At 42.0% G+C, this 21347-nt stretch overlaps 2 protein-coding genes across 2 annotated transcripts in view; both read right to left on the bottom strand.

The window, feature by feature from the left end:
- Positions 1–12191, bottom strand: part of CLEC11A (C-type lectin domain containing 11A) — a 21818-nt gene extending 9627 nt beyond the window's left edge. Inside the window, exons 1-2 of the mRNA XM_042473352.1 lie at positions 11927–12191; positions 3465–3708 (exon numbers count right to left, since the gene is read on the bottom strand). Coding sequence (XP_042329286.1) covers positions 3465–3708; positions 11927–12043 — 361 coding nt within the window. The 5' untranslated portion in view covers positions 12044–12191. The remainder of the gene's footprint in view (positions 1–3464; positions 3709–11926) is intronic.
- The window catches only part of LOC121933510 (RNA binding protein fox-1 homolog 1-like), a 576905-nt gene that overhangs the window by 394557 nt on the left and 161001 nt on the right, over positions 1–21347 (bottom strand). The gene's annotated exons all lie outside the window — the stretch shown is intronic.

Here is a 21347-nt window from a genome sequence, read left to right as displayed (position 1 = left end):
TTCCCTCTCTCAGAGCTTGGCAATAACTCATTATTATTATTATTATTATTATTATTATTATTATTATTATTATTATTATTATTATTTTAAAAACATGTATAATTAATTTCTTTTTTCAATAACCAAGGCATAGCTCAGTTACAACTGTTATATAATGTAAAATAACTTTACTTTGTCTGCAGTATAACTAATGGTTTTCAATCACCCTTAGTGTATAGTGTGAAGTCTCACTACTTAAGGAATCTTTCTTACTGCTGGACAGCAGTAGTATCAAAGTGACAATATATATATATATATATTGTTTTTAAATGACAAGAAACAGAATAGTTTCTTGTTAAATGGAGCTATTGCAACAACTACCTTTTTGAAGTGGAATGGTAACTAACTACTTTTAAAACAAACATTTCCAAATTTCTGTTCATTCCTCCCTTCCCCCCCCCCCTTTTTAGCCAAAAACCAAGCAAGAATCAGGAATCTTGACCAGAAGACTGCTGGAAGAATGTAATCTTTTAGTCAAAATTACCCCATATCTTTTTCCTGAGGGGCAAAAAAGGGTAACTTTGCACAGAAATAAAGGGAGATTTTTTTAAAGTAAGAAAAGTAGTTTTTCTTCACCTTCTAATGACTGAAAAAACATACCCATAGGTTTGTTGTTAACCTCTCCTGCCCTTAACTGACCGGTTCAGGTCCTACAGTTCCAGGCACATGGCCTCCTTTATTGAATCTATCCACATAGTATGTGGTCTTCCTCTCTTTCTGCTACCCTCCACCTTTCCTAGTATTATTGTCTTTTCCAGTGAGTCATATCTTCTCATTATGTGGCTGAAAAATGACAGCCTTGGTTCGGTCATCTTGGCGTCCAGAGAGAGTTCAGGCCTGATCTGCTCTAGCATTCATTTGTTTGATTTTCTGGCTGTCCACAACATGAACAGCCAGGATCTTAGAGAGAAAACAAGAGTGACACTATTAACACAAGTTAGCACCGCACAAGGGAAGCAATGGTGAACCCCCTTGCAAGAACCTAGCACCAGGAAAACCCTCTCCAAGGATGCATGCACACTGTAGAAATAATGAAGTTTGATACCACGTTAAATGTCATGGCTCTCTATTACAGAATCCTGAGATTTGTGGTTTTGTAAGGCACCAGCACTCTTTGGCAAAGAAAGCTAAAGAGCTAGTAAAACTTCAAATCCCAGGATTCCATAGGCTGGAGCTAGAGCATGTAAAATGATGTCAGACTTCATCTTTTCTACAGTGTGGATGCACCCCAAATGTTACCTTTCATTTTAAACTAGAATAAAGTTACATAACCTTTGCAATGTTTTGCCCTTAAAAAAAGTATTAATGAAGTATGAACGTCTCCTCTGAACAAATCTTGCCAAGAAAACCCCATGATGGGTTTGCCTTAGGGCTGCCATAAATTGGAAATGACTTGAAGGCACACAACAACAACAGTTTAGGAGGGAATTGAAGCATAATTCTCTGTGGTGTAATTCCTATAATGCATTTGCATTTATTTTGTATTTTTCATTTTAAAGTTGCTTCCTAATGTTGCATCACGGGCGGAAGAGTCCAGCATTCAAGTGCTGTATTGGCACATCATTGGATGTATGTAACGTTTGGACAGTAGATATATGTCAAATGTTCATATAGAGTTTGTTATATTGCTGTTACACAGAGAATTTTTTTTATTGTACTGTATATGCAAATTTCACTATTCAGTTATAGCTGGCCCCATACAACCCAGAAAGAGGTACACACAGACTGAAATAAGAAAAATAACCAAGAAGACAGGCACTGATGGGTAGGCTTACTTGTTCTTCCATTCCAGACCGACCAAAGAAATCAGGATTTAAGCTAGGAATTGATTTGGGTTTGATGTAATTGCTTTCATTGCCTGAGGCCAAGGGATGAAACCAGGGATGAGGAGAACAAAAAGATTTATCATTTGGAAGCATGGGACAAAATGTAAGAGGGGGAAGTCTTGAGAAACAAAATGTGTTCATCTTCCTGGAATGACTGCTAAGGGAAGACATAGCGGCAGTTTACAAATCAGTTCATAGCTGAACTGGGATTCAAACTTGGGTCTCTGTAGAACAAATCTAATAATTACACAGAGGCCAAACAAACAATCCTGCTCTTATTTTTAAAAGGAGGCAGTGCTGCAAAGTTCTAAATTGTAAAAAATCGAAGAAGATCCCTGTGAGATACAAGATCACACTGCACTGTTATAGCTCTGTTATTCCACTTCAACTGCTATGGCTGCCTCCTGTGGAATTCTGGGGGCTGTAGTTTATTGAGACCTAAGAGCTCCCCACCTTTTCTCATGAGAGAATACTAAACGCCCCTTCTTTGCAAATCCCAGGATTCCACAGGAGGCAGCCATAGCAGTTAAAGTGAAATAATAGTGCTGTAACAGAGCAGTGTGCTATAGGAAGCCCACGGTGTCTGTGTAACACATTGCTTTGTCCTCCAAAACAGTAGGATGGTCAGTAGGCTGCCACCACAGGCACCCATTTCACTCTGACCAGTAGTAGGGCTTGTTGTTGTTTTGTGCCTTCAAGTCTTTTCTAACTTAGGGTCATCCTAAGGTGAACCTATCATAGGAGTTTATCACACAGGAGAGAAACGGCCAAATCCCATGCAGAAATGGGATGTAAATCTACAAAAGTGGGATTGAGCATTAATCTGAAATTAACCTGCACAGAAAGTGGACAAATCCCACAAAAGCAGGATCATTTTCAGACTCATTGAGCATTAATTCGAAATTAACCCACAGAAAAAAGTGGACAAATCCCACAAAAGCAGGAACGTTTTCAGACACATCGGGGGCATTCAGCATTAATCCGACATTAACCCGCACAAAAAGTGGACGAAATTGACCACTTCTTACTTTTGGGAATTTCCTGGAATTTAAATCCAGTTTCTGCATGGGATTTGGGCACTTAACCTCCTGTCTGAAAAACTCCATAAGGTTTGTGAAGTCGAAGGCTTTCATGGCCGACATCCATAGTTTTTTGTGGGTTTTTCAGGCTATGTGGCCATGTTCTAGAAGAGTTTCTTCCTGGCATTTTGCCAGCTTCTGTGGCTGGCATGAAGATGCCAGCCACAGATGCTGGCGAAATGTCAGAAAGAAACTCTTCTAGAACATGGTCACATAGCCCAAAAAAACCCACAAAAAACTATCCATAAGGTTTTCTTATCAAAATTTGCTCAGAGGAGGTTTGCCATTGCCAGCGGATTTCAAGGCCAAGCTGGGAACAGAACCCTAGTCTTCAGAGTTGCATTCTACTAGGACAAAAACCATTTTCCATTAAATTATCAAAGCTCTTCTTTAAATGTTGGTAGAAGAAACATCTGTGAGGTTTCTCTGAGGCTATGAATGCTCTGGAACAGGAAACCCCTTTGGACATGAAGAGGTGCCTTCTGAAAAAGAGGTAACCTGGCTATTCCACTGTACTTACAGACATAAGTGAAGCCATCCTCTTCTTCCTCCTGAGCTGGTGATGCTGTTGTTGGGGTCATCAGAGTAGAATGAGGGGGCTCTTCCTCAGGGCTCTCCTCTTCTCCTTCCTCCTCTTCGACCTCCTGCAGGTCTCCCTCAAAGATCTCCTTACCAACTAAATCTTCCTTCGTCTCCTTCAAGGTGACCTCTCCTACATCCTCCTCTTCCATCATTTCTGACAACTCCAGGACCTCCTGCAGATGCTGGGTGGAGGGGGGTCATAGTAAAGCATGAAAGGGGTTGTCAGCAGGGCAAGGCATTCCCTCCCATCAGTGCAGCAAATTCAAGCTGTTGAGAAGTTGGAAAAGCTCCTTTTTCAGGGTACAACTCCCAGAAGCTCCCACTGGCCATATTGGCTGGCCGATTCTGTGAGTTCTAGCCCAATAAAGAAACTTTCTGAAGCACTGGATTTTTACACATGACACTGTTTCTGCTCTTGATGCAGCTGGAACATCAGCTTCTCATCAACACAAAACTCTGTTTCTGCTCTTGAGAAGTGAAAAAGCAAGAAACTGCAACAGGAGGAAAACATGGGGGATCAGGACATAGGGGCCATAATAGAACCAGTGACGATCCTCCTGTTTCAGTGGGAGGCTTCATAGGTCTGGTCAATGTTCACTGGCCCTGATTGGTTTCAGGGAAGTGTGAATGAGATTTTCTAATTTATCATCACAGGAACCCTGCCAAATAGGTTAAGAGGAAAGTTGAAGAAGACAGCTGAATGTTTTTGGAGGTCCACTCAGTACAGAGAGACTTTGCTGCCTTAAGCAGAGCAGCAAATAGTGTCCTCACTACCATTTACCCAAATCAAAATGCATGCCAGCCAAGTTATTTTGGCACATGAGGCGGAAAATCCCATATGGGCCTCTTCCTATCCTTGGCAGTAATAACTATATAAATAATTGACTTGTTTGCTGTTGCTGTTCTTGCACAATGCCCTAAATTTGTTGCCTGACTCTGCCTCAGGGGAGGTAGTCCCCTAAAGCTATTTTTGTGGCCCTTGGACCTTCCAGAACCTTCCTGAACTTGTCCTTGAAAAAACAAAGTGAATTACTTCTTGTAGATACCCCTCCAGAGAAGCATTTTGCCTGTTGAATAGGTTGCATCCCCCCACTCTTACCATTTATAACCCTATTTTCACTTTCAGATTTGTTTGGTTTTTGTTTGTTTGTTTGTTTGTTTGTTTTTTGTTGACATTTTAGGCAATTTATGTGGACCTCAAAGATTTGTATGGCCCTCATAGAAAATTGGCTTCTGCTCCATGAAGCTGCCCACCTTTGCTCTGCCTAATAATAGGGCTGGCCCTGACTCTGGGCTTTACCCCACAATCACGCTTCCCAATGAAAATGGAATTGTAATTTGTTAGTGTAGTAGCCATTACTGTACATCTTCCCAGTTGTGCAAGTGGGGATGCTGCCGCCATCATACTCTCTTCCTGATTCCACCTGAACACTGCCTCCCTACCCTATGCCTAACCAGCATGCCTTTCAGGTTTTTTAATTTAAATTTTATTATTTTTATTTCTTTTGCACAATTATGGAGCAATGCTGCTGCAATTTAAGTGTAAAATAAAATAGAAAAAATAATACAGGTAATTAGGCTGCTCGGAAATAGCAGGAGGGAAAGGGGACAAGGGGAGAGGAGGGGACACTGATACCACATGATAGCCAATAATGCAACTGCCTCGGCTGCAAGCTGCAACATTTTACACCTGGGAACCTATGTGGTTGTAAACTCATTGGTGGGTTTCCCCCATCAATGTAAAGGGATACCCTAACTGTGCTTGGAGGACACTGCAGTTATGGGTCAGAGGTGTTATTGTATGATAAGTATCACCAAAGTCACTTTTTTCCTGGTCTAATCATGGTTTAAAAGCCACATGTAGTAATCTCCTCTCTCTATACCCCTTCCCCCAGTACTTCTACCATATTCCCTCTTCTCCCTCCCCCCAACCTTCTCTTTCTTTCTAGCTCCCTCTAAACAGTGCTGCTATTATCCAAATGTTTTACATAACATCCACCATCATCCCCAGCTATTATGATAAGAGGTCCAGTTCACGTGGCCTGGAGTGCATCAGGTTGTGTAAGGCTGTCAGGGACGTAGCCAAGGGGGGGGGGGTCCATGGGGACCCCCCTTCAGTTAGATACAATGAATGGCATGCACTGCTGCACTACCACACCCAAGCCCCATTATAATGGTGGCACTTAGTCTGGACCCTCCTCTTCCTAAAATCCTGGCTACATCCCTGAAGGCTGTAATGTCAGCTGTACTAGATCTCTCTATATCTGTGTCTCTACTTAAATAATTTAAAACTTTTTGGTCTTGAAATATTGCTTGCTCTTTTGTTTTCTGCTTTGTCTCTGAAGCATCTCACTTAACTCACTACAAGCTCAGTCCTATACATGTATATTAAGAAGTAGATCATGAACCTCATGGTGGGCCTTCCTCCCAGGCAAGTGATTATAGGATTTAAGTCTGATTTGTTTTGCTTTTGATAAGGAAATATTATTTGTTGTCTCTGTCTGAAATTAACATGATTTAAAAGATCCTGGGAAATTCAGAAGTATGCTTACTACACTGTTATGGCAAATTAATACCAGTTTAACTACCATGACTCCATCCTAAAGAGTTCTGAACTACAACATTAGCATATTCTTCAGTTTTTCATATTGTGACATTTGTGGCCAAGCAATATCAGAGTGTGATCAACAGATGAAAAGTTTTTAATAAGGAAAAATCAACTAGCTAAGAGAGGTTGCAGCAGTTTGATTTTGCCTAGGTCTACTAGGAAGGCCAAGATTCTGTCTCTCCTCTCTTCCCTGCTGAATTATCTAAGTGCAGACTACTTTTGCACCTTGAACTCAGTCTACAGCAGTTGAGTTAAGATGGGGACAGAGAGGGAAAGTCAAAGGAAGGAAGAAAAACTGGGACATTTGAAAGCAGTTGAGAAAGTGGGATGGCATTAGATTAGCTTGGGCTATCCTTGCCAAACCAGGACAGTTGGAGGTTATGCATTATAGTTCTCTGGTGAAAAATTATAAGTCCCTCACCAAACTATAAATCACAGGATTCTGTAGGACAGATGCATGAAAGCTAAATCAGTATAGAACCATTGTATTTGTGCAGTGCGGATTGACCCCAAAACAGAATAATCTGGGACAGAATAATAACAGCTGGCTAAACTCATTTGTGCCACAATGTGAAAAACACACAGCCTCCGCATTATATTTATTTTATTTTAAGACAATGTTTTGATTTGAACAAGTCTTTGTCTTTGGCTCATTTGCCAGTTGACCAGATGCCACTGATGCTGTGTTGTTGTGACTGATGCCTGGAACAAAGCCTGGATTTCGGGATCTTGTTTGACTATAAAAACATGTAACTCTTTTAGAACTGTAACCAAGTTTTGTGAGCTGGCTTAGCACTTTCAACTGATGGCCAAGTCAATGTTAATGCAGTCTGCATTTGTATTCTTTTTTATCCTTCATTATGTATATATTGTTTTCTGTCTTGACAAGTACAATTATTTAAGTATCTAATATTTTATCTGTAGTTTCTAAAATTCTGTTCCTCCCGTCTATGCATCATGATTCAAATAAGGAAGAGACTCCTCCCTCCATAACTGCCATCCTCCGTCCGGCAAGGGAGCGAACAGGCAGGCCCAGCTCCACCAGGGCTAGCCTGAAAAAGAAGAGCCCTCCCTCCAGTCCATCTGCCTTGGTCCAGGCCTCAGAGGGAGAGATGAACTACTGGACCTCATCCCCTTTCCCACCACCATTCCCTTCTCCTTTTGTGTCGGGTCTTTTAGATTGTAAGCCTGAGGGCAGAGAACCATCTAATTAAAAATAATAATTGTAAGCTGCTCTGAGAGCCATTAGGGCTGAAGGGCGGGGTATAAAAACCATAAATAAATATTGAATCAAATATTGATAAGAATGGAGACTGCAGTCAAGAAATCAGAAGAAGACTGGGATTTATGATTCTGTGATTGAAAAAAGCAGCTATGAAAGAAATGGATAAAGTGTAAAGTCATAATTCTGAACACTAACTGAGGATAGTCCAAGCCATTGTACTCCCATCATCATGTACGGATGTGAGAGCTGGAAAATTAAAAAAAAAGGGGGGGGGGAGAAGAAAATCAACTCATTTGAGATGTGGTGTTGGAAAAGAGTGCTGAGGATAATGTGTTCCAGAACAGATCAAGCCAGAACTCTCTCTGGAAGCCAAGAAAACTACATTGAGGCTGTCATACTTTGGCCACATCATGAGGAAGAATGAATCATTAGAAAAGACTGTGGAGCCTTATCATGTGTAAATCATCAGGAAATCATTAGAAATCGTGTTATTGCCAAATGGCAACTCCAAGAATGCTTTACTGCTGGAACAAGGGAGCGCCAATGCCTCTATGATGATTTACTCAAGGGGAAAGTGCACGGGGTGTGAAAGCAGATCAAGGGTTCCCTGACAATTTACACACAGAAAGCCTCCCATGTAATATTCTCCAATGCTGCTAAGAAAGATGGAAGAGAGGAAGACCACATGCCAGCTAGACTTGATCAGGGAAGACATGGGTCTGGGCCTGCAGGACCTAAGCAGAGAGGATGAGGACAGGGGGACTTGGACATGTCTTATTCACAGAGTTGGACCTTGGCACCCACTTCCAACCATTCCTGGCTGACATCAGGGCTCTCTGGCTCAACTCAAAGATATCTTGTATGTGTGCTGCACTTGTCCAATGTCTTTGTTAACTGCCCTCAAGTCACTCTTGATCCATGGCGACCCTATGGATGAGACATCTCCAAGACTCCCTGTCCCCCACTGCTTCGCTCAGTTCCTGCAAACTCATACCCATAACCTCCTTAATAGAGTCCATCCATCTAGCATGCACCCTTCCTCTCTCTACTTCTACTTCCCTCCACCTTTCTTAGAATTATTGTTTTTCCCAGTGAGTCATGCCTTCTCATGATGTGTCCAAAGTACGGCAGCTTCAATTTTGTCATCATGGCTTCCAGGGAGATTTCTGGACTGATCTGCTCTAGGATCCATTGGTTTGTCTTTTTGGCTGTCCACGGGATCCTCAGCATTCTTCTCCAGCCTCACATCTCAAATGAATTGATTTTCTTCCTATCTCCAATGTCAGCATACCAAAAAAGCCAGGAGCAAGGTGAGGGGCATGGGGAGGAAGAGACAGTGAGTGCATGTGCTTGGTCCCATTATGTCACTTGCAACAATGCAGGGAGTGGAGTACCAATGCTGTGACCTTGTGAGACATCCTGTGTAGCCCTGGCAACAGCACTGCAGATCCTGGAAAAATTCTCCACAGAACATACGTGCTATAGGTGAAGCCAAATGAGAATCACAGAATCGTAGAGTTGGAAGAGACCTCAAGGGGCCACCAAGTCCAACCCACTGCCATGCAGGAAGACACAAAGCACTCCTGACGGATGGCCATCCACCCTCTGTTTAAAAAGTTCCAAAGAAGTAGACTCCACCACATACCAAGGCAGCATATTCCACTGTCAAATAGCTCGGAACAGCCCTAGGGAAAATGGACACAATTGCTGTGCTATTGGATGCATTCTAGCTATCAAAATTGCTATTCTGCCTTGGGCAGCAGAATATCTTGAGCTGATCCTGTACAATCTCATGGAGACACACAAATGTTTGTTTACTGGATGTTTGCTTCAGTTTCCTTTATTTCAGTACTGGCTAAAGATATATTGCTGCCTGAAGCAGCATCCGGTTGATACTGCATTCTGACCAGAATCTAGAAAGTTAAGAAGTCTATGAACAATGACTATACTGTTATGCTGAAGACATCCATAACTGAGCAGTGGTAGGATGATGCTCTGAAAATGTACCATTTCAGATGGCTTCAGCATATCACTGCATTTGCATTCACCTTAAAATAATTTCCTGAGCTTGGAACCAACCACAGAGCCAAAACATTTTTAAAAGGTCTTGCTGCATTATTTAGACATTAGTTCATAACTTTGACAATCGGTGATTCCCATGTCAGTGAAGCAGTCAATCTACTCTGAATCAAAATAGTACCAATGCCTTTGATAGCTCAGCCCAACCCTACAGTGGCCCCTGAAACTGACACTAAATTTGGCACTAAACTGTTGGGCGGTGTAATTTGAAAACTACAAATTCTTCATTGTCTCTCCAAATTTGTTTTTCCTAGGAAAGATTCCTACCCCATGCACTAGCTCACCTTCACACCTAGTTGACCTTTGATATCAACTTAATATTAAATGGAATGTTTTAGGCAGGTAGCCAAGAGGGCACTATAGTGCAGGAAACTAGCCATACCATAAAAGGACCATATTTGGAGATCCTGCCGGCTCAGCATGAGGGAACCTGAGGGACTTAGTTGGGATAGATCATTAAGATTGGAATCTGCATAATCCCTTCACTCATGGTGAGTAACAAATCTTGGTCTTACACATTAACAGAAATCCAAGATTACCTCCCTCTGGGAATGAGACTCCTTTGTCAAGGAACATTTGTGATTATTGTCCAGTTATTTACAGACTTCCAGCTCTATTTTCTCCCTCATGCTAACTTCATCTTAATCCCACAACTGCCTCAAGATTTGTTTTGTCCTATACAAATATCTGGCCAAACACTACCAATTAGGTCTCAGTTGAGGTCAGACAAACACTCTGTCAGTATCTCCAGTGATTCCTTAGCACTGCTGGATCCAGACGCAGTTATTGAGCCATTTCACTTCACAGAATCCCTAGTTGGATCTATGCTTTTGGAGCTGGTGCAGTATCTCCCTTTGCAACCCTAAAAATCAATATCTACTACTACCTTTTACAGTGGGACCTAGGTATCCATGGACTTACCTCAAGTCCTTGTAGTCCCCAATAGCTGTACATGCATGTGAGCACCCCACCATTAGGGATAGCCCCCATTGTCCCCAGTGGTTGTGCGTGCACAGTGCTGTGCTGCCATTGAGGAGAATGGATGCTTACCTAAAGTCCCACTGTTCTTAACGGTGGCATAGCCATGTGCATGCACTGCCATTGGGGTCAACACAAGCTTGGTATCTGCAGGGTAATCTGGAGTGGATCCACTGTGGATACCGAGGTCCCACTGTATATCACTAGTTCTTGTATGTATGTATGAGTGTGTGTTTTTGTGTGAAAGCTGATTTCCCCCTTTGCTGTTACAAATAAAACTACATTTGGAACTTACATTCTGGAAATTCAGTTTTTTGGAATTATTATACATAGGTTTGACTCCAGCTTTTTGGTTACCTGAAACACTCTCATAGCCTTCATTTGAACTAATTAGATTCTCCCTTTGCGTATACTGATTGTGGTGCCCTATCAGAACATTTGTATTTTGTGTAACAACAGGGGTTGTAATGGGCGAGAACAGGGAGAGCTGGGCAGTGATACCATCATGACAAATGTCCAGAGCCCCATTCAATATAATGAGCAGAAGGCTTTCCAGAGCAGAGTCTCTTTCAGGTTGGACAGTTACAGCACTTTCACCCCTCTCTAACTGCCATGGCTCCAGCCTATAAAATCCTTGGACTCATAGTTTTGTGAGGTATTTAGAATTCTGTGCTGAACAGCTGTAGTGTCAAGAGACAAAAGGACTGGCTTATCACATTTTTTATGTGAGGCAATGCACCTCAAGATCTAAAGAGGGGTAGAAGCATGACAGGGCCCATATGTTCAGAATGTAGAATAACTTAACAACAAAAAGACTGGAATTGGGAGCAGTCCCAAGAGATTTCAGGGTGAACAGAGGGGACTGAAGAGATTTTCAGGATAAAAGCCAAGAGTGGGACCTTTCAGATCAAAAGAGAAAGAAGCCATCACTCCTCAGTTCTCCTGACAAAAGTTTATGGAGGTGCAGCCAAAGGAAAACCCTGCTGTCTCTTTTGCCCAGTACATGGGAAAGAAATACTAGCTGGCTGGGCTACTCTATTATGTAAAGTGACTGCATGTACTTTCAAGACATTGCCAGGCAAAAATGAATGATTCTTTTATACAAGATTGTGTTGGAGTTAGTGAGCGAGGGTTTGTTTTTGTTTATTAAACCACCCTAGCTTCAGTGGGAGAAGGGTTTGGATACCCCAGAATCAGAGTCTGGAGAAGTGACCTTTTGGACTACAACCCCCAATTGGTTGAAGGAATCTGGGAGTTGTATTCCTCAAAAGCAACTCTTCCCCAGACTCTCCCCAGTGATGCGCTTTCAGTGGCTATTCTGGGTCAGGTCCTCATTCTGTACAAAGGGCAACGGGGCCACAGCAAGATGCCAGAGTGATCCCACCAAGATGCCTTGCTTCCTCTCCCAAATTATGATGCCCGAGCCAGCTGCCTCTTTTATAGCCCATGGGGCTTGGGTAGCCCTAGGTTAAGAGATGTGGAGGGAGGGGAAGGGAACTCTTTCTCTCACCTTGAGCATCAGAGCTTTTCTTTCCTCCTCGGAGCTCAGTTCATCCCTTTGTCCCTGAGCTACTGGGAACAGCAGCATCCCCAAGAACAACAGCTGGATCACGGCCCTAGAGTCCATGGCACTTTCCTGCTCTTGGCCTGGATGTTGGTATACGAATGACACAGGAACAGGGTTTGAGGAAGAAAAGGGAGTCTCTCAATTCCCCAAAACTCCTCAAAATCCACGTTAAGGAGACACGGTGTCTGCCTCTTTTTCTCTTGGAATTCTGTCTCCCTCCTCAGGCAATGTCAGGGTAGAAAATCAAGAAGAGGGAGGGAAGGAGGAAAAGAACTTCAGCCAGCCAGAAGCTGGAATGTCTAATTCAATCCAGATGTGGGAGACCAGGCCAAAGCCTCACCCAGCCTGGATTGCGTGGCCAGACCTTTGTATTTGTGGGTGGTGTTGTCACCTGGCCAGTTTTAATCTGGATTAACTGGATTTAAATTGATTTTGAAAAGAAACATTCCCTATCCCCCCCCCAAAAAAAATGCAGGAGGGGAAAACACTGACATTTACTTGAATTCATTTATATCAGTTGGGAAAGTGCTGCACCTCTTCACAATGCAAAAATTACTTTTCTTTGTGTATGTTGTGAAGGGGAAAGAGGATGTCCTTTCTTCCTGCCATCATTCCAAAGTGTATGGGTGTTTTTTTGTGTTTTATCCACACAGTACAATACAGATATTGTGCATTTTTATGCCTGTATCCTTGTCACATAACAATTGCATGTTTGCTCTTCTCTATAACAAATCACTCACCTCTGTTTGTTTCTGTCAAAACGTGATACTCTTGGTCATCTTTCTATATGCATTATGGATGATAAGCCTTATCTCCTGTGGCTAAGAAGTGGACTAGATGTCCCCAGGTCTGATCCCAGACGGTTTATCTGTTTGTCTGTCTGTCCTTTTGTTACTCTGTAATGTAGTAGATTTATAGTTCCCTTTCTTAGGTTAGGAGGGAAAATGACACAAAGCATATTACATTTTTTTCTACAAAAGTCAAACATTAAAGTATATAATCAAACCCTTTAAATTGGACAAAATTAAAAATAAAGTGACTTTCTTTGAATGCTTTTTTGATCATAGAATTATTATCAACATCAGTTTACTTTTCCCTTGCTGTGTTCAAAATTTGTTATATTCTTTAAAAAAAAATCTCCCTCAGGACCTCACCATACTTCAGAACAAATCCAATTTGTTATTCCAAACTAAAGGAAACTAATTGAATCAATGGAAGTGACGCTGTGGCATGCACACAAAGCAGCTGCAGAACACATACTTTGGACTGATGGCAGAAAAGGACTTTCTTGCACTCCCCCCTACCCCCACCACAATATATGCATAGAAAATGTACTTTGCAAGTTCCCATTGGTTCAGTGGCTCTGCTTTAGCTGGGCTTTGCAATTGGTTTTAGGCAAATATTCCATAGATAAATTATTCAAATAATAAACGTAATGTAACAAAATATCAGCAGATAAAACCTTAAGTAAAAAAGACTTCAAGTTGTTTCTGACTTATGGCAGCCTTAAGGCAAACCTAACATGGGGTTTCCTTGGCAAGATTTTTTCAGAGGAGATTAGCCATTGCCTTCCACTGAGGCTGAGAGCAGGTGACTTGCCCATGATCACCCAGTGGGTTTCATGGCCAAATGGGGAAACGATTCCTGGTTTCCAAAGTCATCATTCAGCACTCAAACCACTACACCACACTGGCTCTCTGACACTTTAGACCGAACCAAAAACAAACAGGCTGCCAATGCAGATGATCAAACAAGTAGGGGTGTCATGGTCCAAACACTGAAGATGTACACGTCTCACTTAGCTATGCCTGATACTACCTGTCGGTCCTCCTTGTAAGCCTCACATCCCCCTCAAACATGCTCATTACTGGGTTGTCAAAGGGTAAGAGGGTCAGTGGCAATACATTTTTTGTTTAGCTGGATGCACTGCAGCTGACACTGCCAAGGACTTTTGGAGGTTCTTGGGATGTCCTTGCAGGTGGCTATCCTTGCAGTGTGTCCAGCTAAAGGAAAATAGCTGGATGCATTGCCACTGATCCTGTCACTGTCTGACAACCCAGAAATGACTGTGTTGGGAGTGGGGCACTTCACAGCTAATTAGGAGGATTGGGGTTTGGTTGTTACATGATGGGAGTTCTATTCCAGACTTACTCTTTTTCTATAAATCAGGCTTACAATGATGTAACTTACTATCAGGATGTCAGCCCACAATGCCACTCATGATTTCCTGACATTTGCTATGTCCAGGAGAACACCACAAATGCATATCTAACTCTTTAGGAGGGGTCATCCAGACTTAACTGCACAACTCCATCCAGTTAGTGTTGCCAGGCTTTCAGAAAAGCAGCAAGGGACAGAGGAAATGGATAACATAAAGGGCTGGTAACCAGGAAGTAGCTATTAACAGATTGGTGCTCTACATCTGGTATCCTAAATACCAGATGGATGTATTGATTTCAGCTAACATAGCTATGCATTTCTCTGTGAAATTAACATCTTGTCCACATTCATAAATTGCATAATGCACACATTTCTGTCTTTATGATGGGCCCAGACCTAAAAATGCAGGGGTTTGGGGTTTTTTTTGGGGGGGGGGGGGTTGGCATCTCATTCACTGTATATAAAAGGAAAACCTTTCTAACTCTCAGATAGGGGGCATTCCATATAATAAGTGACACCAACCAGTCCTATAAGGGACAAGCTTTCCAGACCTCAAAAAAGGGACATCCCATATAATAAGAGATATCTGGTAACTTTACATTTAGTAGATTTCTTTTCAAATTCTTATGGAAAACCCCCTTCAGACATGGGTGTTAAGTGCCTTGGTTTGCTGCAATTAATGATTAGCTATATCTGAAACATACATACAAATACACCCTACATTATAAGAAAACCAGAGGGAGGGGAGGTAGCATATTCCACCCATGCACAGGTAACATGTTGTTGTTGCTTCTGCCTTCAAGACATTTCTGATGTCTTGTTATTATTATTATGAACCTTTATTTATAAAGCACTGTAAATTTACACAGCGCTGTACATACAATCTTTTTAACTGGATGGTTCCCTGCCCTCAGGCTTACAATCTAAAAAGACACGACACAAAGGAAGTGGTGGTGGGGAAGGGGCCTTTCTAGTAGGATAATACATATAAAATACATAGCAATATAGGAAATGATTCAATAAAACAGGCAACAAAAGAACATCAAATAGTAATCGACAATTATGCAATGCCTGGGAAGGCTTCTCTGAAGGCTTGTGACCCTGTCATGGAGTTTCTTGTCCAGATTTGCTCAGAGGAGGTTTGCCATTGCCTTCCCCTGAAGCTGATAGCACCTGACTTGCCCAAGGTCACTCAATGAGTTTTGTGGTCAAGCAGGAAATCGAACCCTGGTCTCCAGAGTTGTAGTTGATGCTCAAACCACTACATCGCTCTGACTCTCACACCCCATAACTAATCCATTGGATGTATTTATTTATCCCCTTCCTCTAATTCCAAAGCCTCTAGTTGTGTCACAAGTAGATGGACACATGCTATAGAGGTTGCCATAAGAATAAGCCTTTTCACATGTGTAAACATACATTGGAGGCTAGTGGCTCCCATATGGAGGGGGTGAATCCATTCCAAGCTATGACATTGTTTAACAGAACCATCTGAGGAGCTGAACACATCTGGGAAATCCTTCATAGCCTGGATTAAAACCTGGAGTGGAATCACTGCTCCTCTGACATGGGAGCTACTGGTCACCACACACTACCATTACTCTTATATATGAAATGGAATGCCCCAGAACTGTGTTTGTTTTTGCACATTCCATCTATACCCAGTTATATGTTCTGGTTTTCTCTGGCTGGTTGAGCATCCACAGCATTGTCAACACATGTTTTGGTATATCACATCCGTGTCATATTTTGGCATTTTTTTGCCATTCCCACTAAATCAGCCTTCCTCAACCTGAGGCCTGTCAGATATATTGAACAACAGCTCCCATTAGCCCCAGGCAATGGGCCATTGGCTATTCTGGCTGAGGGATTCTAAGAGTTGTTATCTAGAATAATTTTTCTACACTCTGATGGTGTGCTACTTCAAGGACTCGAGTCAAAAAGCAAGACCTTAATCTGCTATGTATATTTTGTTGCTAACTGCCTTCAAATTAGCTCCACTTTATGGTGACTTTTTGGATAAGACATCTCCAAGATTCCCCATCCTCCACTTATCTCTTACATTCTGCAAATTCAGGCCTGTTGCCTCTCTGACTGAGTCTAGTCATCTGGTATGTGGTCTTCCTCTCTTTCTACTAATGTCTACGGTTCCTAGTGTTATTACTTTTTTTGTGAGTCATGACTTCTTATGATGTGGCCAAAGTATGACAGCCTCAGTTTTGTCATCTTGGCTTCCAGGAAAAGTTCAGGCTTGATCTTTTTTAGAACCCATTTGTTTGTCTTTTTAGCATCCATGATATCCTCAGCACTCTTCTCCAACAAAATATATTTTCCCTGGAAGAAGATTAACCATCCATTATGAAACCAAGCCCTCCCTCCAGTCCATCTGCCTTGGTCCAGGCCTTGGAGGTAGAGAGGAACTGCTGGACCTCTTACCCTTTCCCTCCACCACTCCCTTCTCCTTCTGTGTCATGTCTTTTTAGATTCTAAGCCCGAGGGCAGGGAACCGTCTAATTAAAAAGATTGTATGTATAATGCTGTGTAAATTTACAGCGCTTCATAAATGGTTAATAATAATAATAATAATAATAATAATAATACCACACCTCAAATGAGAGGCAGGGGATAAATAAATCAATTCAATGAATTAGTTATGGGGTATGAGAGCCAAAGTGCTGCAGTGGTTTGAGCATCGAACTATGACTCTGGAGACCAGGGTTCGATTTCCTGCTCTTTACTGTCCAGCTCTCACATCCATACATGGTGATGGGGAATGTGATGGCTTGGACAAATCTAATTTTAGTGTTCAATTATGTATCTTTGCACTTTAGGATCTTATATAGTTCTTTCATGGCTGCCCTTCCAATTCCCAGTCTCGTTAGTCTTTCCCTGCAGTCACAACATGCATACGTAAATAATATAAGCTACAATCTTATACACCTTTTCGGATAGTAATTTATATTTGCATGTGTGTTTGTATGACACATATGTCTCAAGTACCACACCTTCATAGCATAGTTAGCATATTTGAACCTGTGCAGATCATTTTTAACACCCCTCCCCTTCACTGAGAAACTGTCCATCTCTTCAGGGTTTCAGTGACCCCCTGAAGTGACAGGCTATCAGCAGTGGACAGTGATGAAGCCAACTCCGTGTTTCTGCCAACACTACTGCCTGTGTCTTTGGAGCATTGGTGACTCCCGAAGACACAGGCAGTAACAGCGGCAGTGACTCCATGGTTCTGCCACAGCCACCTCTACTACCTCCTTCATGCCTCCCCTTCATCCAGCTATCTTTCTCATTTAGCAACCTTTTCTGGGTCTGGAAGGACTTCTGGCTGGGCAGTAAAAGAAGGCAAAGGAAGGGGAGGAGTCCATGGGTACTGAGGCTCAGCAGGTAAAAAAAGGAGCTGATGGTGACTGCGAACAAGGGTCTCTTTTCTCCTCCCACTGAGCTGCACCTCACTCCACACCTTCAATATTTGGGGAACAGTAACATCACCCCAACTAGAGTGTCACTTGTCACAGTTGGCATCCCACACACCCCTGGGTGATATCCTCCCACACCAAACATTTTATATGTAATTGCATCCCCAAGACATGTTAGACAAGGAACTTAATAGCTGTGATTCTCAGTGGCAGATGCCATGTCAATACAGTACAGGTTTTAGTCCATAATTTAAAGGAGTTATCTAAGGTGCTAAATGCTATCCCCCAAATAAATTCAGTACTTTGAATAGCTCCTTTAAAGTCCAAACATAGAGGCAGCATCCCAACACAGAAACTATCAACTGCTACTAATGTATCTATATCAATATCCTATACATGAAAAATATAAAATAGTTGTAGATGGTAGCACGATGCACTAAATCATCTCCAAGATTCTTCTTTCCCAGTCAAATGTATCATCTTCAGTAAACTGGAGTGTGCCCAGAAGAGAGCGACTGAAATGATGAAAGGTTTGGAAACTATGCCTATGAGGAGTGGCTTAGGGAGCTGGGTATGTTTAGCCTGGGGGAGAGAAGGTTAAGAGGTGACACGATAGTCATGTTTAAATATTTGAAGAGCTATCATATTGAAGATGAAGCAAGCTTGTTTTCTACTCCTCCAGAGACTAGAACACGGAACAATGGATCCAAACTACAGCAAAAGACATTCCACCGAAGCATTAGGAAGAATGTACTGATGTTCAGCAATGGAATATGCTGCCTTGGAATGTGGTGGAGTCTCCTTCTTTGGCAGTTTTTTAAACAGAGGCTGGATGGCCATCTATCAGGAGTACATTGATTATATATTCCTGCATGACAGGGGATTGGACTGGAGAGGATGGCCTCTTCTAGCTCTATGAATCAGAGACATCTCAAAATATTTTGTATGCTAAGGCAGAGCAGTAAATGGAGAGTCAAGGTCAAGGTACATATCCCAGCCAGCCAAATTATTTTGATATCTCCAGCAGAAGATCCCACCAACAGTGCTCCCCATCCCTGGCTTTAAATCACTAGCTAGTTGGGCTGTCTTTTTATGACTCACAGAAACTGCTGCCTGGGGCAGGCACCCCACTCTGACAAATGATAGGGCTATTGCTGAATATTTATCATACAGACAATTGCTGAAGGGCACCAGTTATGGCCACTTTACTGCATCTCAGAATAACCTGTGTGCCCCACTGAGTCGCATGATCAGATATGTGTGTGTGTGTGTGTGTGCATGTGCATGTGCCTTCAAATTGCCTGTCAACTTAAGGCAACACCATGAGTTTCAGAGGGTTTTCTTAGAGAGTGAATACTCAGAGGTGGTCTTGCCCATTCAAAGTAGTCTAAATAAATTATTAACAGGGTCTAAGGCCCACTTCCATCTTTGGATAGGGACAATCCAAGACATGTTGCTACCTGAAACAAGGAGAAGATGGTACTGTGGGCCTGTGGTATCTATGGACGTTTGTTACAGAACACACACACACACACACACACACACACACACACCGGTTTATACCAAAATCTGTGGATGCCAAAGTCCCATTATATACAATGTTGTTGTAAAATAATGTCCCTTATATAAAATTGAAAAATTAAGCTATGTTTTTTTTTAATTTTTTTGAAAATATATTTTCAAGCCTGGATGGTTGAATTCATGGATGCAGAATCCATGGACACAGAGGACCAACTGTATTCTCTCCCCATTTGCTGTACCAGAATGGTAATTGAACCATCCTTCTGCACTGGCGTTGGATTAGAATCCTCCACCAGACCTAAAGATCCCAGGCTAATTTAGAGAGTATACAAGATAAGCAGAATGATACAGCTTTATATTCTAAATCAAAGAAATGTACAAGGTGTCTAGGAGGAACAGCTGGGGAGCCTGCTACTACTCTCCCCCAGCGTCTACTACTTGAGATATTTGTCTCTCTCTGCCTAATGGTAGGGCAATCCCTCTCTCTGACTATAGTACACTGTCACTATATGTGCCAGGATTCATGTACAGCAGACATGGACCATTTTTATGGCCTGGGATCTTCCATGGGTTGCATAGAAAACCAAAATAAAAATAATAAAAAAATAAAATAACACAAAACTTTCAAAGTGGCTGGATGTCCTTTCCAGGTTCTCAAAAGTAGGCATTAGTTAATGCCAAATACAATTTCTCCAAAGAGTAGGTTTGGACTCTGAAGAAGGAGGAGTGCAGATAGGAAGAAGGAACATCAAGAATCTAAGATATGTGGACAGCACCATATTGCTAGCGAAAAACATCACGGAACAATTACTAAGCAAGGTAAAAAAAAAAAACAAAGTGCAAAGGCAGGCTTACTACTGAACATAAAGAAAAAAATAACCACTGAGAATCTTCATAAATTCAACCTAGATAATGAGGAAATCAAAATACAGTTGGCCCTCTATTTTCATGGGGGATCCATTCCAGAGCCCGCCCGCCCCCATGATAACGGAGACTCACGTATATTCAAGCCCCATAGGCTTGAATGGGGCGCATGCCCGCGAGTGTGTGTGAGATGCTCCCCATTAAAAATAATGGAGGGCACCCCTCCGTGAATATTCAGTACCGCAGCCCTCAAGTCTGAAAGAAAGGAGGGGCGGCTATAGTTAAAGATTCCCTGTAACTTGGATCAAACATTGGCCAGAAGAGAAACTGCAGTCAAGAAATAAGAAGACTACCAATGGGCAGGACAGTCATGAAAGAAGTAGACAAGAATCTAAAGTGTAAAGATGTACAACTGAGCACTAAAGTTAGACTTGTCTAAGCCATTATACTCCTTATCACCATGTACAGATGTGAGAGTTGGACAGTGAAGAATGTTGACAGAGAGAAAATAAACTCATTTGAGATGTGATGCTGGAAAAGAGTACTGAGGATACCATGGATGTCTAAAAAGACAAACAAATAGGTCCTTGAATAGATTAAACCAGAACTGTCCCTGGAAGTTAAGGAGACAAAACTGAGGCTGCTGTACTTTGGCCACATCATGAGAAGGCATAGCTCTCTAGAAAAGATGATAATGCTAGGGAAGGTAAAAGGCAGTAGAAGGAGAGGAAGACTGCACACCAGATGGATAGACTACCAGAGGCCATGTGCCTGAATCTATAAGACCTAAGCAGAGCAATGGAGGACTGGGGGTCTTGGAGATGTCTCATCCACAGCATTACTATGGGTCAGGGCCAACTCTAGGGCAGATAACAACAAAATGCCAAACAGTATAGGCTAATTTTGTCACCAGTTTAAGCAGTAAATTGTTGCACCTGAAGGTTCCAAGAGAAGCTACTCACCCTCATTCTTGGGCCAGAAAATAATAAATCTGGGATTCTGAAGCTGTCAGAGGCCAGAAAAATATCCTTTAGAGCTATGTGTGGCCCCAAGATTGCAGTTTTCCCAGCCTGGTGTACAGCCTTGCATTGTAATTAGCTCATGTGTGTTTAAAATGGCTCCTGTGCATTGCCACCTCTAGTGCCATACAATATATTTTTAACACTTTGTTGACTTTTTCAGTGCATCAGCAGGTCAAGACTTCCCTGTTTTCTTGACCTTTTTTTAATGCAATTTTTATCCTGTTGAGTGACTTTAAAATAAAAAAAACTTCCTTTATAATTTTGTGGACTTTGACTCATTTTAACATGCACATGTTCTTGTATTTAGATTGTTGTACTTTGATTCTTCTTATAAACCTGCTTTGGGAATAAGATTGAAGGGCGATATAA

The sequence above is a fragment of the Sceloporus undulatus genome, chromosome 6 (assembly GCF_019175285.1).
Source record: "Sceloporus undulatus isolate JIND9_A2432 ecotype Alabama chromosome 6, SceUnd_v1.1, whole genome shotgun sequence".
NCBI classification, from domain to species: Eukaryota; Metazoa; Chordata; class Lepidosauria; order Squamata; family Phrynosomatidae; genus Sceloporus; species Sceloporus undulatus.
Note: the sequence above shows the minus strand (reverse complement) of the source record. Positions and strands in the feature narration are given on the sequence as shown.